Raw genomic sequence first — 27,286 nt, forward strand, 5'->3', positions numbered from 1 at the left:
GCGTACGTATTATGTTGAAAAACCAAATTATGCTGGATCCTTTGAGAATTCCAAGCTTTGACGCACCAAATCACTCAATGGAGGCCGCCATCTTGCGGATGCGGAAGTATGCATAAAAATTTGAGAAAAAGTTCAATAGGAGTTTGTTTCACCCGTCTGTTTTTGATTCACAATCTTATGCACCTCTAATTTGTAATTAAAATACTTCAAGACCAACCTCGTTCCCCGGGCCCGCACGGGCCCTGGTTATCTTCAACGAAAATCGTCACCAAACACCGGAATCAATGAGATTCGAGCATTTGAAAAAATATTTCAAAAACCAAATCACTCAATGGAGGCCGCCATCTTCCGGATGCGGACGTATGCATTAAAAAATTGCGAAAAAGTTCAATAGGAGTTTGTTTCACCCGTCTTTGCTTGATTCACAATCTAATGCACCTCTAATTTGTAATTAAAATACTTTAAGATCAACCTCGTTCCCCGGGCCCACACGGGCCTGGTTATCTTCAACGAAAATTGTCACCAATAACCGGAACCAATGAGATTCGAGCATTTGAAAAAATATCTCAAAAAAGGTTTTTACCACATTTCGGACGCTGAAAACGGGTGTCAAATATTCTAAAATTGACGAAGAATTATTTTTTAGAAATCTCGCGGCCGTAGGGCATAGTTTTTCACGGCCGGAAATATCCGAAGTTGAGGCGGAATTCACCGAATTAATCAAGAAGTAAATTTTATAAATTTTAATCTCATCCAGAATGCAAATGGTGTCATTTTGAACTAGGTACGGCACCTACTACACCTACCTACTACCAACTACCTAACCTACTGATGCCATAGTGATGGGTAAAATAGTGGCAAGAGGCTTTGGCTTCGCCGGCTCATTGCGGCTTTGCAGTCAGGTACTAGTTAATACAAGTGAATAAAAAAATGTATGCTAAATTAAAAAGGCAATGTAGGGATGACAAACTACAGTCTAAAAAAGGTCCTAAATAAGATAGGGATGATGTTGGTTTAGAGAGTAGCTAACAGTATTGCCATCACATAACAATCTCTACATCACTGCCTCATTTACACTTCATCAATTATTGCTTCAAGCAACTACAAACACTCCACTGGTTACAACAGTACTTGATTACTCCTGTAGTGTAGCCACATACTGAGGCTCTACAAATTAGCAGCCCGAGTACAATGTTATAATATCAGCACATGATCATCAACTTCTTACAAACTGCATGGACATCTCTAATAACAGCATTCTATAATTATCTGTATTTGTGATTGGTTACACTAAGTTGATAAAAAAAGAAAAGTTGGAAAGACAACTGAAGCTGCAAGAAGTCCCTGAAATTATATTGGAGCTTCTTATACTTATGCAGAAATGAAATATAGGAGCTTCTAATACATTTAGCTAGGTCTAGCCCTAGACATTAGCCTGGAGGCAGTGATTGTTATGTGATGGCAAAACTTTTAGCTACTCTCTAAACACTGCATGTGTTCCTATATTGTCTTACGTAACCCTGACTGTATCTAGCAGCTCTGTCTTATTGCTCGTTTCTCAGAGTAATGTCTTCATCCAGCCTCAGGCCACACAATGACCTGCACTTAGAAATGCCCCAAATAACTGCTGTGGTTTCCCTCTAACCAATAGGGTGTGGACAGAGGGGAGGGGCGGAGCCTCTCTCTCGAGAAATTTATGCATGGCCGGATGTGAAAGACACTCTCGTGGTTTTTACTGTTTTGCTTACTTGAAGTGTCAATAAAACTTATTATACACTCGAACTGCAAATGTGCTCGATAAACTACTATGAGAGTACGAAAAGATACTCCAACCTTCGTTTTGTATCAGTGGGTGGGGCTGACAATTTTTTATCCGCATTATCCCAACGTTAGTACGTAGATTCGACAGTGCCAGTGCACCCTCTGATAATAGTTTTGTAAAATTAACTTCAATGAAGAACTTTTTCAAGACAAGATATAAGTATTTATCTGTAGGATCCAAATCCTGGTTCTGAGAAATCAGAAGACCTCGGTAATACTTGAGTAGATTCTCCTCAGACAAAAATACGTCACTATAAATCATCAGAAAGACATTAGTCAAACACACTGTACACGTGACACGCTTTCTTATCTGCGCATGCGCATAGCAAGGTTCAGGGTTGATCGAGCAGGCGTGGAGAAGGGCTCGGGCTTGACAAACTACTATGTCGTCGGTTGAGTACGAGAGAACACACTCTCAGAGAGTATCTGTAAATATTTAACTATATAAATGAACTGGAGAAACAAATTATAACAAAGGATTCTGCACCAAGTGAAACTCCAGTCATTTCCATTGAGAGAGGCCCAGCTGAGAAATTCACCGTCTGAATAATTATTAGAATATTTGAGTGGATGCTGTTCTACTACTAATTTACAAATGTTGTAGTACAAACGTTATAGACTTGCTCACCAGTGGCATACTGAGGGTGTCTGGCATAATTTTTTTTTTTTTAATGGCTTAACTTTTCCTTCCCACCCCCTGCTTCCACCTACTTCTCCCAAATCCCCAATCACAGTAACCATAGGTAACAGTAACCATAGGGCATATACATAAGGAAACTAGGATCTTTATATTTAAATATCAATTAATTGACCATTTACCACTCCAGTCGATGCAGTATGCCAAAACAAAGATGAAAGGAACACTAAAAGTTAGTTCAAATATTTATTAAACTCGGGGAACCGTTGGTCCATTGAAACAAATTTTAATTGGGGACTTTTGGATCTTCGGGGACTTTTGGGTGTTTAGGGACTTTTGGGTCATCAGGGCCATCTGGGTCTTTTTGGTCTTCGGGAACTTTTGGGTCATCTGGGTCTTTTTGGTCCTTGGGGACTTTTGGGTCATCTGGGTTTTTTGGGTATTCGGGGACTTTTGGTTCATTGGGACTTTTTGGTCATCTGGGTCTTTTGAGTCCTTGGGGATTTTTGGATCTTTCGGGGACTTTTGGGTGTTTGGGGACTTTGGGGTCATCAGGTTATTTTGGGTCATCAAGGACTTTTGGATATTTGGATCCTTGGGGATTTTTGGGTGATTTGGGTCCTCGGGGACTTTTAGGTCATCAATAACTGTTTGGGTCCTTGAGGACTTTTGGGTCATCTAGGTCTTTTGGGTCTTCAAGGACTTTTGGGTCATCTGGGTGTTTTCGGTCCTCAGAGGTCTTTTGGGTCACCTGGGTCTTTTGTGTAATCAAGGACTTTTGGGTCATCTGGGTGTTTTGGGTCCTTGGGATCTTTTGGGTCTCAAGTGTTAAAGGGTCTTCCAAGGTCTAAGGGGTCTCAGCAGTCTAAATGGTTAAAAGGTACAGTACATATGAATAGTACGTAATTAATTAATAAACGTCAAAAGGTATGCCGCACACACACGCACACACACACACACACACACACACACACACACACACACACACACACACAACTCATCCATTTATAGTAGATTCAGAGTTCGAGTGGATCCCCCAAAAAAAAAATCCCCAAAAAAAAATCCAAAAAAGAAATCCCTTGTTCAGTCTGTTCTATACGACGGCATCAGTAATGCGCTGGCGTAGCGAATCTGTCGCCGAGAAACCGTGACTATAGATGGTTATTGATCACGTGGTTTGCTTTTGCAGAAAGTAAACTGTCGGATGGTAGCAGAATCATTGCCATTGATAGAGGCAGTTCAGAAATATGCCCTCTGAAGAAGATTATTATGAACGACAAGATGAATTCCCGGGTTTGACCGATCTCGTTTTTTTGCTTTTTTTTGCTTTTGCCATGGTCTGGAGAACTGAAAAGTCGTCCCTGCCTCGACAATCAGCTGAACAGATAAGGTAGGCTCTCATATGTAGCCTCAGCGACTTTTTAAAGAAGATACTCCAACTTTAGATTTGTATGTAGCAGATGGGACCGACACTTTTTTCCGCACCATCCCGACATAGAGAGTACTAGCGTACTCTCTGATAAACTAGAACTGCCACTTTATGACTGCTGGCAGTGATGACCGGTTGTCCTCCGCCTTACCGCTTTGATACAATAATAAATAGAAACTAGAACTGCCACTTTATAACTGCTGGCATTGATGACCGGTGACGCCGCTGAATATATACCACAACTGGCAGTTGATGACAGTGCAACGCCCCGAAGGGCAGATGGTGATAACACAATGCCTCAGCAAGCAGATGTAGATGGTGTACAGTCACGTGAAAAAGTAAGTACACCCCATGTAAAGTTTTGACTTTTTCAACATATTTCAACATACAGCTATTTGATCTTCATTTCAACAATATTGATAGATAAAGGTGATATAATATAACAAATATCATGAAACATTTACATTTTGTAGTCCATTGTATAATTTAAATAAACATAAATGCAAATTTCGCATGTGGAAAAAGTAAGTACACCCCGACATTTATCACTACTTCAAATACCTAAAATTAGAAACAGGTGCACCAGCTCAGGTGCAAATGATTAGAACATCGTTAGAGAGGATCTTGGAGGAACCTGTCTTATTTAAACCTCAGACATTTAGTTTGGTTTGCTCTTTGTTGTTGAAGTGTGCGGCGTCACCATGCCTAGATCAAAAGAGCTCTCTGAAGCCTTCAGAAAGAAGGTTATAGATGCCTACGAGTCTAGGAAGGGATTTAAAAAGATCTCCAAAAAATTTGAAATCAATCATTTGACTGTCTGAAAGATCATCCACAAGTGGAGAAGATCCCAAAGAACTGCCAACTTGTTCAGGCCAGACCGCCCCAGCAAGTTCAGCCCGAGAGCAGACCGCAAGATGCTGAAAGAAGTCCCAAAGAACCCCAGAATGTCATCACGGGACCTACAGATAGCTCTTGCCACTGTTGATGTAAAAGTGCATGAGTCTACCATTAGAAAGAGGCTGCACAAATTTGATCTACATTGGAGGTGTGCCAGGAGGAAACCTTTGCTGTCCAGAAAGAACATCAGGACAACACTAAAGTTTGCCAATGAACACCTAGGCAAAGACCAACACTTCTGGAACAATGTGCTTTGGACAGATGAGTCGAAGGTAGAGCTATTTGGCCACAGTACCAGAAGACATGTTTGGCGAAAACCAAAGACAGCATTTGACCACAAGAACCTGATACCAACTGTAAATCATGGTGGTGAAAATATTATGGTTTGGGGCAGCTGTGCTGCATCAGGGCCTGGGCAGCTCACCATCATAGAATCCACTATGAATTCTTCATTGTACTAGAGCAGGGGTGGGGAACCTTTTTCCTGTCGAGGGCCATTTCGATTTTTAGAACATCCTTCGAGGGCCATGCTAAATTATTGAATACATATATCGGACTCACCTAATGCGATGGCTGGAACTGTTTCTCTTTGGCGAGGCGTTTGGTGTCAGGTGGTAGTGATGATGATGCTACTCGCAGCTGGTTTTGCAGGTTTGGGTCAGTCAGTCTTGAGCGAAACCGAGTCTTTGCAAGAGTCAGTTTTGAAAAGAACTGCTCACAGCTGTAGGTCGTCCCAAACAGTGATGCAAACTTCAGTGCATGTCTCCTCAGAATGGGAAAATCCTCAGCACGTACATACAGTTTGTAGAACTCGAGCAAAGGGAGGACAAATCTCACACTCTTACTATGTCTCTCCGAAAAGATCGACTGGACAACCCTCCCATCTACTTTCTCAACAATCCTCTCCAAGAAGTTCTGTCGCTCAAGCTTTTGGGTCTCACTATCTGCCATGATCTTTCTTGGGAAAACCACATTTCCAAGCTGGCCTCCAAAGCCCGTCGCCGACTGGGCATCCTCCGTCGTGCGAAGTCCTTCCTCGGCACACCTGAGCTCCTCACCACATACAAGGCTTTCATCCGCAGCTCAATGGAATACTGTTCTCCCCTATGGGCCGGTGCTCCTGCCTCACACCTAGCTCAGCTTCACGCTGTTGAAACCAAAGCTTTCAGAATTATTGGAATCTCCCGCGATGAAGCTATATCTGAGGGCCTTTCACTCACTCACCGCAGGCAGGTAGGTGGTCTTTCTGTCTTCTTCCGACTCCTCTCCGGCCTTGCACCCCCAGCTCTCTCTGTGCTCTGTCCCCCAAATATTCCTACAGGTCGCACAAGATCTGCCAGCAACCCTCTGATGGTTAAACTGCCGAAATCTCGGCTCTCTGCTCACCTTCACTCTTTCATTCCTCTTTTCCCCCGCCTCTGGAACAAACTCCCTCACTCCCTTCAATCCCACTCCTCCCTCCAGGTCTTTAAAACAGCTGTTCACCACCATCTCTTATCTTCCCCCATCCAAAACCTTGATCTTTTCTACCCCCGCTAATTCACCCCAGATCCACCTTGTTTGAAATTCCAACTTCTTTCCTGGAAGTCCTGGCAGTGTCCATATGTTTTATACCTCTCCCACCCCCCTTCCCATCCCCCCCCCCTCCCATGCCCCCCCCCCCAAAGCCCTTTCCCTCTCACAGATCTCTCGATGTCTCCATGTCTCTCGGTCCCTGCTCTCAAATGTTGTGTTTGTGTCCTTCCCCCTCTCTCCCCATCTTGTCTACTGCTCCCGATGTTATATGTTTTATGTGTCGGTTTGTCTTTCTGTGTGATTAATGTTCGCTCTTTCACGAGCCTCGATCTTGTATACAAAAAAAAAAAAAAAACTTTTTTTTTATAGATAGATGAATTGCCTCGCGGGCCGGATCAAACGGTCTCGCGGGCCGTATACGGCCCGGAGGCCGGAGGTTCCCCACCCCAGTACTAGAGGGTGCTTGAGGATAATGTGAGGCCATCTGTCAGAAAGTTGAAGCTCAACTGAAGGTGGTCCTTGCAACATGACAATGACCCTAAACATACCAGTAAATCCACCAAGGAATGGCTGAAAAGAAAGAAATGGAGGGTTCTGGAATGGCCAAGTCAAAGCCCGGATCTAAATCCCATCGAGATGTTGTGGGGGGATTTGAAACGAGCTGTGCATGCAAGAAACCCCTCAAACACCGTACAGCTGAAAGAATTCTGCATGGAGGAGTGGGCAAAAATTTATCCCAGTCGATGTCAGAGACTGGTAGACAGTTATAAGAAACGCCTACTTGAGGTTGTTACTGCCAAAGGAGGCAATACCACCTATTAGAGCCAAGGGTGTACTTACTTTTTCTACATGCAAAATTTGCATTTATGTTTATTTAAATTATACAATGGACTACAAAATGTAATTGTTTCATGATATTTGTTATATTATATCACATTAATCTATCAATATTATTGAAATGAAGATCAAATAGCTGTATGTTGAAATATGTTGAAAAAGTCAAAACTTTACATGGGGTGTACTTACTTTTTCACATGCCATGAATTGGGGGCTCATCGATTGCTGAATAAATATGTGGATCGCCGTCGATACCATGGCAAACCCATGGAACATAAGATCGCAGACCTTCCTCCAGACCACGTTAAGGCAGTTGATCCACCCTTTACCCATGTGGGTCTGGATTATTTTGGCCCCTTGTTAGTCCGGCGGGGTCGTGGCATGGTTAAGCACTATGGGGCAGTTTTTACTTTCATGGCCATGTGTGCTATGCATATTGAAATAGCAGAATTCCTTGACACAGATGCATTCATCAACGTCCTGTGCCGTTTCATTGCCAGAAGATGTCAAGTTCGGCAGATCCGGTCAGACAATGGTTCCAACTTCGTTCGTGCTAAGCGTGAGCTGTGCGAGGCCACAGCTGGCTGGAATCAAGCTGCCATTCACCTTTATTTACAGTGGCGTGACATCACCTGGCTTTTCAATCCTCCAGGTGCATCGCATAATGGAGGAGTCTGGGAGTGGCAAATTCGTACCATACGAAATATCGTGGTTAGCCTGTTGCAGGAACAGGTGGTTGACGACGACAGCATCCACACTATGATGGTGGAAATTGAGGCGATCATCAATGGTCGACCTTTGACCAGAGTTTCAGGTGATACAAATGATCTGGAGTGTCTTACTCCGAACCACTTACTTTTGCTCAAGGCAGAGCAGAATTTGCCACCAGGTGTCTTCGCAAAAGAGGACTTGCATGTGCGTCGCCTCTGGAGGCAAGTCCAGTATTTAAGTAACATCTTTTGGAAAAGGTGGACGAAGTGTTATACTGATTGTGGACTCAAGTTCATCCAGGAACTCATAGCGTTTGGGCAAAATTGTTGAGATCTATCCAGATAAGTTGGGGCTTGTTCAGAGTGCAAAAATGTGTACTCAGTCCACAAGCCCGACCAGACCAGTGAACAATTGTGCTTATTGCTATGTATGCTGATGGCTCTACCATTTGTGAAGACATCCCTCATCCTTCAGACAGGCAGGCTGCAGCATATTCCCTCTCTTCAAACCTTGAAAAATATCACAAACTGGTCAAACACTTGGAATATGTCTTCCAATATCACACTCTCACTATCTCTGTCTGGAAGGACTACCTTGCAAGCCCTCTGATCGAATTTCTTAACAACCCTCTTGAGGAGGTTCAGTCTTTAAAACTGCTGAGTCTCACTATCAGCCATGATCTTTCTTGGAAAAACCACATTTCAACGTTGGCATCCAAATCTAGCAACAGACTGGGCATTCTCCGTTGTATCACATCATTGACACATCTGAAGTACCATCCACCCAAAAGGCGTTCATTTGCAGTTTAATGGAGCACTGCTCTCCCCTCTGGGCTGGCTCTCTTGCCTCACATGTTGATCCGATTGTTGCTGAAGAAAACCAAGGCTTTTCAAATTATTGGAATCTCCCGCAATGAAGCCGAGTCTATAGGCTGATCACTTCGCCATGGCAAACCAGATCAGCGGGCTCTGTATTCTACCACGTCCTTTCTGGTCTTGCTCCCTCCCTCTGCTCTTTCGGTGCTTACAAAATGCCCCCAACCCCCAGGTTTCTGCAGGACTCGCATGTTCCACTACCAACTCCCATCTGATGAAACTCAATTAATACAGCATCACTTCTCACCTCCACCCATTTGTTACTGTTTTTTCCTGCCTGTGGAATCAACTTGCTCATCCCCTTCAATCTCATTCTTTCCTCCAGGTCTTCAAGAGAGCTGCCAACCACCATCTCCGATCGTCCCCAATCCAAAACCATGATATTGTTACGTTTATGGGGGTAGGAAATGGAATATAGTAGTCCAGGTAGAATTGTATAGGTTGTGTTCTCCGACTGTCATGAAGAAGAAGAAACCCCCATGTACCATAAGTCGGGAATCTATTAGACCGGATGTCACGTAAGAGTATCTTTGTGTCGATGACAAGGGGTGGGGTTATGTTAATTAGTTAGGGATTAAGAGTAAATCCCCTGTATGTAAATTGCCTCTGTAATTTCTCCTCTGTTCCTTATGACACACCACACCAGCCATGCATGCTACACCTAAAATAAACATTAAATAAAAGTACCCGGAAGCAGGACATTGAGCACCGGAAATGATACCACTGAACACCATCACAAAGGCAAGCAGGTCTGTGAGGCCATGCCCCAAAGAACGATTGGTTAGGGTACCATAGGGCGATGAGAGGGACTCGTTGATTCGAGCAAACATGGGGATCGTCGATGATGTCAGAGTTTTGAGAATAAAAGACTTGAGTCCCGACATTTTGTCCTCTTGCGCGAGGGACATTGAAACGCATAATAGTCGCATATTACACTCTTGTGTGGGGACATTGATGCGGTGCGGTCACAAATACTATCGGTTCTCTTGGGTCCTGGTTTTGGTGACGAGCGGCCGCGTGTGCATCTCTCTCGGCATCTGGATTTCATCGCGGGTGGTCGTGTCCCGGCATTTTGTCTTCATGGTCCCTGGCTTTCATTGGTTTGAGTGACTGCATTGTCCTTTCCTTGGCCTGTTGGTGCCATCTGGGCGTCGTCTGGGTGCTGTCTGGAGCAGATAGAGAGTGGACTGGCTCGGCCTCCTCGTTTCACACTCAGCGGCTAGAGGAGCGAACTGCGCCCTATGAATGGACTTCGCGCCAGTGCGTGCATTTCCCACGTGGGGACGTGGGACCTTCGACGGCCCCGGAAGGTCATGGACGCCAGAAGGAATGCAGGCAAATGCACCTCACGAACACAACATTATTTTCACCTTTATTTTTCCCCTTGTGTTGTATACGAGTCCGTCTGGAGGGTCCCTCGATTAGGAATATTAGTTTTCCCGTGCATTCTTTTGTTACCAGCATTTCTTTCAATAAAACCGGTAATTTAGCATTATAATTCCGTGTCGGTTTGAATTGATTACCAGGTTCGAAGACGTCCAGTGGTGTCCGTAAAGGTAAAAGCTTCTCTACCCTTCACTGCCCTCCCCCGAGCATATAAAGAAGGTTCGCCATTGTTGACTGAACACCTCGGAGTGTTAAGCTTGCTCGACTATCTGTACCCAGGGGTGTTCACCCTGGGATCGCAACAATATTTTCTACCATAGTTAGCCATAATTATAGGCATGGGACATTTGAAGACCTTTGACTTCTCATAAATGTGGGACCCATAAATGTGGCAATCTCATGGGCAGGGATGTATTTCAATTGTTGCCTTGTCCAAACACCACCCACAGCTCTTTGATGATAATTCTAGGGGTGACAGCCACAGCTAGAACAACCACATCAGCGTTTATCGTACGTCGAGTTACTTTCTGGAAATATTGCCTTGCAGTGGGGGATGTGTGCAGGAGCATTCGGGTATCTGCCTTTTCATGGTTGCAAGGAAAAAGCTGCCTTCTATCTTGTTGGTGGCTTCAGAAAACTTTGGGTCTATGTGCGGCAACCACTAGCTTGTCTGCTGGAATCTGCACAGCATGCTTTTCCAGAAAGGCAAAGAGCTCCAACTTCCTGTCTTTGACTATAATAAGAAACTGCTGCCAGTTTGTTGGTCGGAAATTTGATCCTTCAAGTCTTATTTTTGCTTATTTTCCACGCTTCCTTCCTTCTGTAATTTCAGGTTGTTCTCGAAATAACAATCCCACACTATGTCCACTCAAATAGCCCCTTTGATTTGGCCTTGGATGGTATGAAGAACTTAAATACATAGTGAAAGTTGTTTGGCGCAAGCTGGTTTCACCGTGTTGACAACTGCAGCTGCTCACGTTATTTGATGTTCCCATTATATAATCAGAAATGAAATAAACAAAATAACTATATATTTTGCAAATGAAGATGATAGATGGAACTGTCAAAGCTTAAATGAGGGTTGTCCACATTTCGTTTTTGCCATAACAATTGGTTGCATCCCATGTTGCTTACTTATTCAAACTAACGTGAGTAGTGAGGTTTGATTGCGGCTGTGTATATAACTTTGCAGAAATATTTTGATGTCTCTGCTCCCGAAAGTGGCTGGAGGCATTATGTTTTCGGCTTTTCTGTCTGTCCGTACAGGCTAAACCTCATTTTTCTCAGTAACCACATGTCTGATTGAGACTAAACTTTCAGGGTAGGAGCGACACCCATGCAGAATGTTTTCATGATAATTGTGATGGCATCGGGCACGTAGTATGGCATAGGTCACGTTGTATGGCAGCCATCTTGGATTAAAAGCAACTAATTTAAAAACAATTTAAACTTGGCATATTGTCAAGTACTTCCAATGGGGAATAAGAACATGATAATGATGACATAATTGGTGAAGTGGTATACCAGCCATAAATGTTTTAAGTGAATGCCTTATCATAAAAATCTGAAATTGCATGTACATGATCTATGACCCATTTGTTTTGAAATATTAAAGTTATGACATCATAGTTCACATGGTTTGGCAGCCATATTGGATTTAACCTCAAACCTCAAAAAACATATTTTCCCCAAAAAACAATGCGCTAGACTCAAAACTTTACGTGTGTCATTGAGTAGGAATGGCGTTTAAAAGTTGATCATAAAAACTTCATTGGTTGCATGGTGTGGCAGCCATATTGGATTGGAGGAAAATATTAAATAATTATATCTAAGAAACCGTTGATCCATTCAACACGAAACTTCACAAACGTGATCCGCTGCCCATACATATGCAGAATGTACATTTTTATGTCATATGTCAGGTGGTTTGGCAGCCACATTAGCTTGAAATCTGATCATACGAAAATACGCAATTTGGTGTCTGATGAATTTTTGACCGCGACACATTCAATCGTTACCTATCCAATCTCAACCAAACTTGACAGGATGACTAAGGGTCACACAATGAAGGTTGTAGCACATTCATTTGCCCCCCTTCTCAAGGGGGGTTTTCTCCCCTGAGCGCGTTTTCCCCGCAATTGCCGTCAATGGGGTTGCATGTTGAGGTGTATATCGATGTTAAGCTAGCTTTATCGTGGGGTTTTTCCAAAGCCGCTTCTATTAACAAAAACGATTATAGCATAATATTAGTTGTTACAAAACAATATTAATACCAATAATATCCCACCTCCCCAAGGGGTTTTTCCTCATAAAACAAACGTGGAGTCAACGTTTATAAATAGCTTATCATGGCGTTTTCGTGGGAGCAACGGCCTCTGTCGGAAGTAAATATATTATAAACCACAAACACATATGATTAGCTTTTTAAAGAGTTACGAATGCTGTTTATAACACTAAATTAAGAAATTTGGAGGAATCCTGACATCCGTGAGGTAAGTTTTACTTACAGTATTGAGCGAAGATCTACGGTACTCTATATACCCCAGAATGGTTGGGTTAATAACATGACCCTTCCTGCCGTTACCATGGCGTTTTTCGTAGCGAACTTTTGATACTCGTTCTTGCTGTTTAACACAAAACTGAAAGGGATGAAGCCCGGGGTGTGCTCATTTGCCAAGCAGCTAGCTAGCACTTGCCAGGCCAGCCGTTCATTAAGGGTTTCGAATGGAGTGCTTGCTCAAATGCTTCAACCAAATGGCGATCTCTCCACAAGAAACTTGGTAAATGAACACACACTCAACGTTCTTTGGATCCGACCATAGATTGACTGTAATCTACATACCCCAAAGAGGAATGACCCTTCCTGCCTCTCCTGTAGTGAGCGGGTGTACGAGTATTTTTTTTAAAAACCTTGTCCGAAACCGCTTCACCAATTGATTTGAAACCTGCCATGTCTGGTAAAAATGTGATACTTGAGAGTTGAAGTAATGTAAGTCAAACTTTTTTATTTTTAGACGAGTCAACGAGGGCATCTACCCGTTGTCACGGGCAGGGATTACCGGAGGAATATTGGCAACCCAGTCGAATTGCTATTGTTTTCCAGATGAGTCCCAATGAAGAACGGTGTAATGTAAATAAAAGAACGAGACATAATTACAAAACTAGGTTACAACTTGAATAAAGTTACAAACCTAGAGTCAACAAAATGTCATGCAAGAGCAAGTTATACCTTGTGATGATAATCTGATTTTGAAACCTCGCCTTGTGACACTCCCATCAGAGTGAAAAAATATCTGCATGAAGTTGGAGTTTGACGTGATAATTTGTCCCGTGTTTTGAGGTTGGCACATTGTGATCTCTCGCTGTATTCTGTTTGTGTAGACCACACGCAACCAATCATATGGGCAATTATTAGGATCTTCCAGATCCAGGTTCAGCACAGTCAGCATCACAACATGTCCAACAGGTGCCCTCACATTCCAAACACAGTCCATGTTGTTTTCATAGGACAAAGGAAACCCGGGAGAGACGAGCCAACCTTCTGCCAAAAGGTTTCCTCCGCATGACTCTGAATAGAAACATAACCAGGATTATCAACTGAGGAACATGTTTAAGAAACATGAAATATTCAGGAAATTTAACATTTTGCACACTAAATGTATTGTTTATAACACATTAGTGGACCCGTTGGTTTCATTGGTCTTCACGGCCTTGTAGCATACATGCCTGTTGTACGTCTTGAGCATGGGCTTGCTTTTCACCAAACCCAAATGGGTTTGGCCAGGGCAGGAATTATAGGTTCGGTGTTATTATTGCCAAATTATACCACAATTATTATTGTTGACAATATCAATATTAACAGATGATTTGTTACAATTTTATCATTGTTTTTGGTATTTATTTTGTAATTGGAATGTCATGCTGTGGAAGAACATATTAACATGTTCTATACACCTTAAAATGGCATGCATTTAAAACATGGGAATTCTTCTGCATTATTTGTAGTTAATGATCCGAAACAACTCAGAAGATCATGACGAGAATTTTGGTGTCTCATATTCCACATCAGAAAGCTCCAGTATAACTCCACAAAAAACATGCTTCACACACAAGTCGTTCATTTATCGTAGATTGGAATCTCCCGCAATTAAACTAAATCCATGGGCTTATCCCTACGCCAATGCAGACAGGTCAGTGGGCTCTCTGTTTTCCACCATGTACTTTGTCATCTTGCTCCCTCTGCTCTTTCCATGCTTTGTCTCCCCAGGTTTCTGCAGAGCTCACACGGCCCACCATCAATCCCCTTCTGATGAAATTGGCTAAATCCAGTATCACGACTCACCTCCACTCATTTGTTCCTCTTTTTCCCACCTGTGGAATCAACCTCCTCATCCTCTTCAATCTCATTCTTTCCTCCAGGTCTACAAGACAGCTGTTCCCACCATCTCAGATTGTCCTCAATCCAAAACTATGATAATTTCTACCCTTGTTAACCATGATTTTAGGCATGGGACATCGGAAGGGCCTTTGACTTCTCTGGACCAAAGATGTAGCAGTCTCACAGGCAGGGATGTACCTCAAGTGCTGCCCTGTACAAACGCCACCCACAGCTCCTTGATATTAATTCTGGGGGTGACAGCCACAGCTAGAACAATTACATCAGTGTTTACCGTATGGCGAGTTATTTTCTGGAAATGTTGCTTTGCACCATGAGCTGTGTGCAGGAGCATTTTTGTATCCACTTCTTTATGGATCTAAGGAGAAAGCTGGGCTTCTATCTTGTTGATGGATACCCAAAACATTGGGTCTATGTGGCAACTAATAGGTTTGTCTGTTGCAATCTGCACATCATGTCTTTCCATGAAGGCAAAGAGCTCTGACCTGTTGTCTACGATTATAAGAAACTGCGGCCAGTTTATTTGGAAGCAAATTTGACCATTCGACTCTTATTTTTGCTCCTTTTCCATGCTTCCTTCTTTCGGTGATTTCAGGTTGTTCTGAAAATAACAATCGCACACTATGTCCACTCGACTCGTCCTTTTCATTTTATCCTCGGTGGTACGATGAAGTTCAATGGATAGTGAAAGGTTTTCATGCCAGTTGGGTTCACCATGTTGACAACTGCAGCCGTTCTAGTCATTTGCTGTTCCCATTATACAATCAGGAAAAGAAGATACAAAAAACTACATATTTTACAAATGAAGTTGACAGATCGAATTGTCAAAGCTTGAATGAGGGTTGTCCACATTTTGTTTCTGCCAATAGAATTAATTTCATCCCATGTTCCTTACTTCTCCAAAGTAATGTGAGTAGTGAGGTATGATTGGGGCTGCATGTTTTACTTTGTACAAATATTTTGTTCCAGATGAGCCTCAATGAAGCACGGTGTAAATAAAAGTATGACACAAATTACATAATTACGTTACAACTTGGAATAAAGCTATTAATCCACAGTCAACAAAATGTCATGCAAAACCAAGTTATACCTTGTGATGATAATCTGATTTCGAAACCTCGTCCTGTGACACTCACATCAGAGTGAAAAAATATCCGCATGAAGTTGGAGCTTGAGGTGATGATTCGTCCAATATTGTGAGGTTGGCACATTGTGATCTCTCGCTGTGTTGTGTTTGTGTAGGCCACACCCAACCAATCCCATAGACAATTATAAGAATTTTCCAGCTCCAGGTTCACCACAGTCAGCACCGCAACATGTCCATCAGGTGCCCTCACATCCCAAACACAGTCCATGTTGTTTTGATAGAAGAAAGGGAACCCGGGAGAGACGAGCGAACCTTCTGCCAAAAGGTTTCCTCCGCATGACTCTGCATGGAAAAATGATCAGCATTATCAACTTAGAAAGATGTTGTTGAGCAAACATTAAATATTAATGAAATTGAATACTTTGCACAATAAATGTATTGTTTTTAACACACCAGTGGGCCCGCTGGTCCATTGGACCAAATTTTCATTGGTATTCACGGCCTTGTAGTCAAGGGTGACCAGATCCAAGGCAAAAAAAAATACGGGACAATCAGGCATGGGTGAAGCGGGTTGCCGTAGGCCCCATTGCCAATTGTACGGTCGTAGGCCCCAATGTGAAGGCACAGGTCATTGTGGGAAACGTAAAAACAATACTACTTTGTTGAGATGGATTCAAACTTTTGAGCGTGAAACTCTTTAATCAAAACGAATTCCAGCTTGAAGTACATTTTTTTGCTTTTTGACAAAATATAGGAGAGGGCTACCATACTTCACACTTTTCTTGAGGTTTCAGAGTGCATTTCCAGTATGACAAAAAACTCAAACATAACTCATAACCATACCAAAGGTAAATTGAGCAATTGCTCAGGCATAACACTGTATGTCAATGAGATGATTTGTGTAGGATTTGATGCTAAAGCTCTAAGCAGACCAGGCTTAGATTTGGCAAAGGTCATGAAATCACAACATGGCACTTGGACATTGCATGTTACCTGCAGTTCAGCTTTCATGAGATCAACACAACACCTGCTCCTACAACCACCACACTTCTGTCCCATTAGCGAGAACACTCGCTCAACATGAACATTTGATGGGGGCATGCTCAAGGCAAATGAAATCAGAGTGTACAGGTTTTTCAACTCCTTGCTGGCTGCAAATACCTGCTTCCATTTTTCTGAAACTGTTTGATCTGGATCAACATCCTTCAACATTGTTAAGCAAATGCAATATACATCTTGGAGAGCATCCATTCAAAGCCTGTCTTGAAGTTTCAAACTTTTAAAGCATTGAACATCTCCACCAAATTCGTCTCCACATTTCCATAAAAGATACAAAATAACGATATATTTTGCAAATCAAGATGATAGATGGAATTGTCAACGCTTGAATGAGGCCGGTCCACATTTCACATGACAATTGATTGCATCCCATGTTGCTAACTTCTTCAAAGTAACGTGAGTGGTGAGGTTTTATTGGGGCTGCGTGTATAACTTTGCACAAAATGTTTTTCCACACGTGTCCCAAGGAAGAATGGTGTAAATAAAAGTACAAGACAATGACATAATTAAGTTACAATTTGAATAAAGCTACCAATCCAGAGTCAACAAAATGTCATGCAAAATCAAGTTATACCTTGTGATGATAATCTGATGTTGAAACCTCGCCTTGTGACACTCACATCAGAGTGAAAATATATCCGCATGAAGTTGGAGCTTGACGTGATGATTTGTCCAATATTGTGAGGTTGGCACATTGTGATCTCTCGCTGCATTGTGTTTGTGTAGACCACACGCAACCAATCATATGGGCAATTATTAGGATCTTCCAGATCCAGGTTCACCACAGTCAGCATCACAAAATGTCCATCAGGTGCCCTCACATCCCAAACACAGTCCATGTTGTTTTCATAGGAGAAAGGAAACCCGGGAGAGACGAGCCAACCTTCTGCTAAAAGGTTTCCTCCGCAAGACTCTGCATGGAAAAATAACCAGCATTATAAAGTTAGGAAGATGTTGTTGAAGAAACATGAAATATTAATGAAATTGAATATTTTGCACAATAAATGTATTGTCTTTAACACATCAGTGGGCCCATCTGGACAAAATATTTGACAAAATGTTGGGACATTGGACCAAATTTTCATTGAACTTCAAGGCATTGGAGCATACCACCAACAGCACAGGATTACATAAAAAGGTGCAAAGACGGATCCCCTCAACTGCAGACCTATCAGGTTACTTCCATTCAACAGCAAGGTCATGGAATCCATCATCGCATTTGTCATAAAATCATTCCTTTTCTTCAGTGGAAACTCGCTGACTATGGAATCCAAGGTCAATGCCACACACGGCTCACTGACTTCCACTACTCTCGTTGTCAATGTGTGGCTCTCAACGGATCCTTTCATCTCCTCTCCTTGTCAAGGCTGGAGTGCCATAAGGGAGTGTTCTGTGCCCAGTGTTATTCTTGATCTTCATCAATGACCTCTATAATTCTGGAAAATCCACTTTATCTACTTGCTGATGACTCTACCCTCTGCGGTGACATCCCTCATCCTGCAGACAGGCAGGCTGCCGCCTCTTCTCTCTCTTCAGATCTTGAAAAATCACAACTTGGTCATACACTTGGAATATGTCTTTTCAATCCTAACAAATGTCCTACTTTCACTATATCTCTCTGAAAGAACCGCCTGGCAAACCTTCCGATGTAGACAGGGACACCGCTTCCGGTCCGGTCTGAAGAGGACGCAGGCGTCACATGCTCGCCGCTTCTTCGACTGGGCCACTGTCTGTGGCTTGCTTTTTTGGTGGTCGTGCGGATTTTTTGGCCATTGAGTCTGCCCTCCGCATAGTCCCGGCTCTGCTCCCTGCTTCGCCTACCCGGCTCCTTCGCCTGCTCGCTGTTTCCTCGGGCATGCTCTCGTGGGTTGTGTCCTTCACAGCGGAGTGGCGGCGGTTTCCCGCCGTGATCTTGATTTGTAGCGGCGGCGTTTGATTTCCGCTGCATTTCCCGCTTTGCCGTGATCAACCTTGGCCTCGTGATCGTCTCTTTGCTCCTTTCTGCCCTCTGCTTGGTCCCGACTCTGCTCCTGGCTTCACCTACCTGGCTCCTTCGTCTCCTTCGTTTCCTCGGGCCTGCTCCCGTGGGTTGGGACCATTGTTTCACCTCCTCAACCTTGGCCTCGTGCTCGCCTCTCCGCTCCTGCCTGGCATGACCCTGTGGTACTCCGCCGCAAGGCTCCTTCTGCTCAAGACCCGCTCCACCCCATCATGCATCTCTGCCATCAAATCAAATGGACTCCTCCGCCGACCCAGGTACATTCACCGTGGCTCCGGTCGTAAGTTTGTATATGTACAATCAGGTCACTCCATCCCCGTCCTCTGGTCGGCTCAGCGCACTCACACTCTTCGTCCCAGCACACCTGGTCACGGCAATGCACAAAATCGCACCTCCTGCCTGCGAACCCTGGCTAAATCACCTGAATTCATCCCCGCTGTTCAAACCAACATCAAGCTCACCCTGTCCAACACCCGGTCCCTCAACAACAAATGCCTCATCCTGAACGACTACATCCTAGATAACAAACTGGACTTTCTCTGTCTCACCAAAACCTGGCAACAACCTCTGGACTATTACACGCTCAACCTCACCACACCCAATGGATATTCCTACGTCAATAAACCACGCTCGGAGGGCCGAGGTGGTGGAATTGCCGTTATCCACCGTCAAGACATCAGGACCAGCCTCATCCCCATCGCCTCATCCTCATCCTTTGAACACCTGGCTTTTAAACTCTCTGGTCGCACACAGTCAGTCATGGCTGTCGTCTACCGCCCTCCCAAACCACACCCGTCATTCCTGTCTGACTTCTCCTACTTTCTGACCCAGCTATGTTCCCTCTCCCCCTCAATCCTCCTCCTTGGTGATTTCAATATCCACATGGACTCCACTGACTCCACAATAACCACTGACTTCACTGATTTACTCACCTGCTTTAACCTCACTCAACATGTCAACTTTCCTACGCATATCCGTGGTCACATTTTGGACCTTGTCTGCTCCACTGGATTAATTTTGCACCATCTCTCTGGCTCCGACCTCACCCTCTCTGACCACTTAGCCATCACTATGACCATCAACATCCCCACCCCAACACCAAGACATTATCGCACTATCAACTTCCGTAAGCTAAACGCTCTTTCACCTACCTCATTCTCATCCACCCTCTCTGAAAAAATGTCCACTTCTCCCTTCATTGACCTCCACACCCCTTCCGACCTCACTGACTACTACAACCACACTCTCCCTCCTCCTGCCTTGACCAGCTTGCGCCTGTAAAAACCAAAACAGTTTCTTTCACCCATTCTGCTCCCTGGTTTACCCCTGAACTCCGCCTGATGAAAACTCGTGCTCGCCAACTTGAAAGACTCCGCAATAAAACAGGTCTCACAGTTCACTCCCAAGCCTACAAGGACCACCTACAACACTACAAAGATGCCTTCTCCCGCGCCCGCTCCGCCTACTACTCTCAAATTATCCACTCTGGCTCCGGAAACCCAAAAGCACTCTTCTCAACAATTAACAAACTCCTCCGCCCCCTGGACACCACCACCCAGTCATTCACAGTAGACAACTGCATCTCCTTCCTTTCTTTCTTCCAACGCAAAATTGACAACATCTATAACAGCTTGACCACCGCCGCACCCGCTCCCCCTCCAACCACCTGCCCCCCCCCCCCCCCTTATCCTGCCTTCCCCTGTCTCAATTCTCCCCGATCTCCCCTACTGACCTCTCTGAACTCCTCATAGGAATGAAAACTGCCACCTGCAATCTTGACCCCATCCCCTCCAGCTTTGTCAAGGCCTCCCTCCCTGCTCTCTCTCCACTTATCATTGCAACAATAAACTCCTCCCTGTCTACAGGCATCGTCCCACCATCCCTCAAAATTGCTGCTGTTACCCCCATTCTAAAAAACCTGGTCTAAACCCTGACACCCTAAACAACTTCAGACCCATCTCCAACCTACCCTTTCTTTCAAAAGTTCTGGAACGCGCTGTAGCCGCTCAACTCAAACATCACCTCTCTGCCAATAACCTGTATGAAACATTCCAATCCGGATTCCGCTCCAACCACAGTACTGAAACTGCTCTCCTCAAAATCACCAACGACCTTCTGCTCTCCTCTGATGCTGGCAACCTCAACATTCTCGTCCTCCTCGACCTCAGCGCTGCCTTTGACACCATCGATCACACCATCCTCCTCACCCGACTTGAATCCACCTTTAACGTTACCGGCACTGCCCTCTCTTGGATTAAATCATACCTCTCTGACAGACGCCAATTCATCTCCATCAATAACTGCAAATCCCCCACTGCTCCCCTCCCCCAAGGTGTCCCCCAAGGTTCAGTTCTTGGCCCCCTCCTCTTCATCCTTTACCTGTCCCCCCTCGGTCACTTAATCCGCCGTCATGGTCTCCAATTCCACCGCTTCGCCGATGACATCCAGCTTTTCATCTCCACCAAGTCCGTCTCCACCGACACCCACTCTATCCTGACAAATTGCATCTCTGAAATAAAATCCTGGCTTCAAATCAACTTCCTCAAACTTAACTGTGATAAATCTGAAATAATCATCATTGGCCCAAAAACGCTCACAAAATCCACCCATAACTTTTCCTTCAACATCGACGGTATCCCAGTATCCACCTCCCCTCTCATCCGGAATCTTGGCGTCATCTTTGACCAAACCCTCTCCTTCGACAAATACACTAAACAGATCACAAAGACAGCCTTCTTTCACCTGAAAAACAACGCCCGTCTCCGCTCATCCCTCTCCTCCACGGCTGCAGAAACCCTCATCCACGCCTTCATCACCTCCCGTCTGGACTACTGCAATAGCCTCCTCTATGGTTCACCCTCAACAATCACCAATAAACTCCAATACATTCAGAACTCCGCTGCCCGTCTACTCACCCATTCCCGGACCCGTGACCACATCACCCCCGTCCTTTACAAGCTTCACTGGCTCCCCATCTCCCGGAGAATCCAGTACAAAATCCTCCTCTTGACCTACAAAGCCCTCCATAACCTGGCCCCATCCTACCTGGCTGACCTCCTCTCCAGACACACTCCCACCCGCAGCCTCCGCTCTGCTGGTACCACCCTTCTGACCCCCTCCCCCCCCCCCCCCCCCCCATCCGGACCAAATTCAAATCCTGGGGTGACATGGCCTTCTCCATCGCTGCTCCCACCCTCTGGAACTCACTACCTCACACCATCAGAGACTCCTCCTCACTCACCACATTCAAAACATCACGGAAGATTCACCTGTTCAGCACTGCATTCAACATTCAACCCGCAGCATTTAACCCCTGACTATCACTTCTCCTTCTCCCTCCTTTTGCTTTAAATATTTCCCTATTGATTCTTGTCTTTTTGCAATTGTTGTTTTCATGTTTTGTTTTGCATTATGTTTTGCACTCTGTCAAAGCGCCTTTGGGCTTCTTGTAAAGCGCTATACAAAATAAATGAATTATTATTATTATTATTATTATTACTTTCCTAACATACCTCTTGAGGTTCAGTCTTTCAAACTCCTGAGTCTCACTATCAGCCATTATCTTTCTCGGCCAAACCACATTTCAACGTTGGCCTCCAAAGCCAGCCACAGACTGGGCACCCTCCGTCGTACCATGTCCTTGACATACCTGAACTCATATCCACCTACAAGGCATTCATCTGCAGCTGGATGGAGTACTGCTTTCCCCTCTAGGCTGGCTCCCCTGTCTCACAACTTGCTCAGCTTGACATTGTGAAAAACAAGGCTTTTAAAATTATTGGAATCTTCCATGATGAACTGGAGTCTATGGGCTGATCATTTCGCCATCGCAAGCAGGCCAGTGGGCTCTTTGTGTTCTACCACGACCGTTCTAGTCTTGCTCCCTCCTCTCTTACTGTGTTTTGTCACCTTTAACCCCTCCCCCCCACCCCAGGTTTCTGCAGGACTCACACTTTCCACCATCAACCCCCTTCTGATGAAACTACTTAAATCCAGCATGACTGCTCACCATCACTCATTTGTTCCTCTTTTTCCCCCACTTGTCAAATCAACTTCATCATCCTCTTCAATCTCACTCGTTCCTCCAGGTCTTCAAGACAACTGCTCACCACCATCTCAGATCGTTCCCAAGCTAAAACCATGATATTTTTACCCTAGTTAACCATGGTTATAGGTATGGGGCATTTGAAGGGCCTTTGACTTCTCTGGACACAAACATGTGGCAATGTCATGAGCAGGGATGTACCTCAAGTGCTGCCCTGTCCAAACACCAAGCACAGCTCCTTGATATTAATTCTGGGAGTGACAGCCCCACCTAGAACAACTACATTAGTGTTTACCGTACGTAGAGTTACTGCTGGAAACATTGGCTTTTAGCAGGAGATGGGTGCAGGAGCGTTCAGGTATCCACTTCTTCATGGATCCAAGGAGAAAGTTGGCTTCTATCTTGTTGATGGCTACCCAAAACATTGGGTCTACGTATGGCAACTACTACCTTGTCTGTTGTAGTCTGCACATCATGCCTTTCCAAAAAGGGAAAGAGATTAAATTTTTTGTCTTTAAGAAACTACAGCTATTTTGTTTGGTCAGAAAGTTGACCCTTCAACTGTTACTTTTCCTTCTTTTCCATGATTCCTTCTTTCTGTGATGTCAGGTTCTTCTTCAAATAACAATCTCACTTTATTTTTTTTGTATACAAAGTCGAGGCTCGTGTAAAAGCTAAAAATGGCAAGTGTTATGTCCACTCGAATAGCCCTTTTGATTTGCCAATGGACGGTACGAAGAAGTTCAATAGATAGTCAAAGTTTTTTTGCCAGCTGGGTTCATCACATTGACAACTGCAGCCGTTCAAGTTATTTGATGTTCCCATTATACAATCATGAATAAAAGATCTCTCAATGGTGTAAAATAACTATATATTCTGGAAATGAAGATGAAATACGGATTTGTCAAAGTTTGACTGAGCGTTGTCCACTTTTTGTTTTTGCCATGAGAATTGATTGCATCTGATGTTGCTTGCTTCTTCAAAGTAATACGAGTAGTGAGGTTTGATTGGTGCTGCGTATATAACTTTGAACAAAAATATTCCAGATGAACATCAGTGAAGCATGGTGTAAATATAAGTATAAGCTGTTAGGGTTCGAGAGTTAGGGTTACATACATACATAATTAAGTCACAATTTGAATAAAGTTACAAATACCGAGTCAATAAAATGTCATGCAAAAGCAAGTTATACCTTGTGATGATAATCTGATTTCGAAACCTCGTCCTGTGACACTCATATCAGAGTGAAAAAATATCCGCATGAAGTTGGAGCTTGACGTGATGATTCGTCCAATATTTTGAGGTTGGCACATTGTGATCTCTCGCTGTGTTGTGTTTGTGTAGGCCACACCCAACCAATCCCATGGGCAATTATTAGGATCCTCCAGTTCCAGGTTCACCACAGTCAGCACCACAACATGTCCAACAGGTGCCCTCACATCCCAAACACAGTCCATGTTGTTTTCATAGGAGAAAGGGAACCCGGGAGAGACGAGTGAACCTTCTGCCCAAAGGTTTCCTCCACATGACTCTGCATGGAAAAATAACCATCATTATCAACTTGGGAAAACGTTGTTGAAGAAACATTAGGTTTAATGAAATTGAATATTTTGTACACTAAATGTATTGTTTTTAACACACCAGTGGGCCCGTTGGTTCATGAGACCTAATTTGAATTGGCCTTCACGGCCTTGTAGCATACCCTCCTGCTGTACTGCTTGAGCATGAGCCTTTCACCAAACTCAGATACGCTTGGACCACGGAGGGAATTATACATTCGTTATTACTATTACCAAATGATACTGTCAGGGATTTCATGCATTTCATGTCCTGACTCGGGCAGCAGTTGTCCATGCTGAACAAACAGTGTGCTTTTTCCGGGTAGCACTAGCCTGTTGCTTGGAAACTGCTGGCCATCTGGCCTACAGTACAGTTGAGATAATAGCCATTGCCTGACCTTGGTAAACAGCCTCTCTCTAAAAACAATTTCCACTTGGCAAAGTCCATTAATTCGTTGGTGTGACTGAGTCTTATCTTGCTCTGTCTACTCTTGCGGAGGAGACAGAAATAGTTATTTCCTTATATGAGGCAAGGCACATATCTTGTTCTAAATTCCTTTAAGCTTTGAGAAAGTATATAAACCGATGGTTGGTTGTGGCTTTTTGAGAAGTTGTGTGTGTTGCTGTGAAGAGCATTGATGTTACTTTGCTGTTACATTGGTGTTACTCGCTTATACGCCAATCAACTTCTTCCATGCATGTGTCCTTAACAAATCTCTTGCAATTGTCTGAGTTCGTCAAGGTACTCATTCCAAGGTGGGGGATCTGGTGCCTGCGACAAATTGGCGATGAGGATGGTATGCGTCCGGAGGGGAGAGAGAGGAGTTCACGGCTCGGTGGTGGCAAGGTTTCCAGGTGCCCAGTAAAAAGGTGAGAACTTTCTCGGTAAAATGGTATCTTGCCACCATTGAGTGGAGGATTTTGTCTCGACCTGATTTCCTGCACTTATCCAAATGAACAAGGTAAAAGGGAACGGACTGTGTGCAAAGATTTGTTAAAGATAAGGGGTAAGATTCAAGTGACTTGGGCCCAAGCACTTGTGAGCGTTTCCAAAAGGCTTGACTAATGGCCTGGACACTCGAACGCGTTGCGAGTGTTTTAAAGAGGCAGGCTTGTGAGGCAGCCCGCACTCTGATGCGTGGAGGTCTGGCAGGAATGTTGCACATGGACGTGCTGTGAGTGTTTCAATGACGCAGGCTTAAGAGACAGTCTGTACACTCGCAATCGCACCCTGGACACCCTGCTTAGAGGCCAGCAAAGAGACAGGCTTGAGAAAAAGCCTGGACACTCTGCCTTGAGGATCTGAAAGATGGCAACACTCTACAGGTATTGCCGTGCACCAGTAAGTGAGGGGGAGCCAGATAAGGATGCCCCCTTAAACCTAACGGGTTGCAAAGTAAGGGAAATAAGACCAGCAAAATGGGTCATGGACAAGGAACATCTGGTGGCCCGAATCTCCCGGAGGACGGGCCAGCTGTGGAAAATATGTTTAGGAAACATGGGGAAAGAGCCGTAAGGGATATGAAACTATGGAACGCATGGACGCGGAACAGCAAAAATAGCAAATTGGAGTTCCCGATTGTGGGGACGTTTAATTGCGAATGCATTGAAAATTTACGCGAAGTATTGCGCCGAAAAGAGAAGAAAGTGATCACTAAATCTAAGGTACACTGGCAGCCATTCGGGTGGTTGGCTGAGGAATGTGTCCGTCGAGAAGATCGATCTGTAAAGCCAGTTTGAGGGGAAACCTTCAAAATGTGCAGGATACCATAGGAGAAGTGGAAAAGATGTTGCCGGCAGTACGACAGCTAGTCATGACACGGCCTCCCCAATGGGCAGCGAGACCAGTGGTGACCACATAACCGCGATGGAGACAGGCCCCGCTAGGACCGGAAGTGGCTGGGAATCCACACCGAGCCCTGATCGCAGGACAAACACAAATAATGGAAGAAGGGAAGGGGCCCGAACCAGTATCCTCGGCAGTGGCGGCCGCAGCTCCGATGGCAGAGGTCTGGGCCTTGCCTCCACTTGCCTGTCCCTACCCCCTTCACACCTTTCCCCCACCAACCCATTCGGTTGCTCATTCTCTATGTATCCCTCGTTAGTAGGGGTCCAGATGGGAATAGCAGACATATGATCTATGGAGGAACCCCCTCACCTACTAACTATGCCAACGCGCAAAATAGGGCTGAGACCAGGTCCAGTCGTGGGCGTACCCCAGATCGCGCATACTGTACACATACCATGGAAGGAAACAGAGTTGACTGCTATGGAATGAACCATGAAGCCCCTGTTAACAGACCACACCTAGTGAGTGAGAAGTTAGCTGAATGGTTTGGATGTCACACCCTTAACCACCAGGACGTAGGGGTAATGTGTAACCACGTGCTTTCAGCTGGGGTTTGGCGACAGGCAAAGTTAACTGCCAACTGGCCGGAGGACCAAGGGGAAGGCCAGTCGGAAGCAGATTGGAGAGCCCTGGTCGCTACCCTTTTTGATGCAATACTGCATGAGCTATGGCCACCGGACCAAGATTGGGATAAGGTTTATAAGATCACCCAGCGAAAGGATGAGATGGCCGGGGATTTCTTGGAACGATTAACACGGGCTTTAATCACTCATGGGGTGTTTGCGAATGTATTGGCTATCCCGCAAATTCTGCTCACAAAAATGTTTATGGAAGGACTTTTATCTCCTGTCTGAAAACATTTGAAGTATGTGATGCTCGGTTGGAGGGCCCAGGCAGCGAAAACTTTATGCACAGCCGCTGATCAGACCCAGGCTAGAACCAAACAGAAGGTAGAAGTAAAGGAAGCGATGTTACAGATGTTGGTACAAGAGATGTTTATATATACACAAAGAATTAAGTTAAGCACCCCTACACAACGAATTAAGGTAAGCACCCCCTAATATATATTCTTTGTGTATATGTATACATTGGCATATATTCTAAGGTATGTGAGATCAAATAATGATTGGTATGACATTAGCAATTATCCATTGATGAAATTGAGTGATCAAAGTGAAAAAAAG

General features: G+C 44.4%; 1 protein-coding gene across 4 annotated transcripts in view; it reads right to left on the reverse strand.

Annotated features, from left to right (window-relative positions):
* LOC137424489 (cubilin-like) overlaps nucleotides 1–27,286 on the reverse strand; it is a 425,110-nt gene that overhangs the window by 19,962 nt on the left and 377,862 nt on the right. For all 4 annotated transcript variants that reach the window (XM_078775514.1, XM_068111984.2, XM_068111983.2 and 1 more), the window contains 4 exons: nucleotides 23,887–24,225; nucleotides 17,225–17,563; nucleotides 15,595–15,933; nucleotides 13,338–13,676 (listed from right to left, as the gene is read on the reverse strand). In XM_078775514.1, coding sequence (XP_078631640.1) covers nucleotides 13,338–13,676; nucleotides 15,595–15,933; nucleotides 17,225–17,563; nucleotides 23,887–24,225 — 1,356 coding nt within the window. The remainder of the gene's footprint in view (nucleotides 1–13,337; nucleotides 13,677–15,594; nucleotides 15,934–17,224; nucleotides 17,564–23,886; nucleotides 24,226–27,286) is intronic.

The sequence above is a fragment of the Myxine glutinosa genome, chromosome 4, assembly GCF_964187855.1.
Source record: "Myxine glutinosa chromosome 4, kmMyxGlut1.1, whole genome shotgun sequence".
Taxonomy (NCBI): domain Eukaryota; kingdom Metazoa; phylum Chordata; class Myxini; order Myxiniformes; family Myxinidae; genus Myxine; species Myxine glutinosa.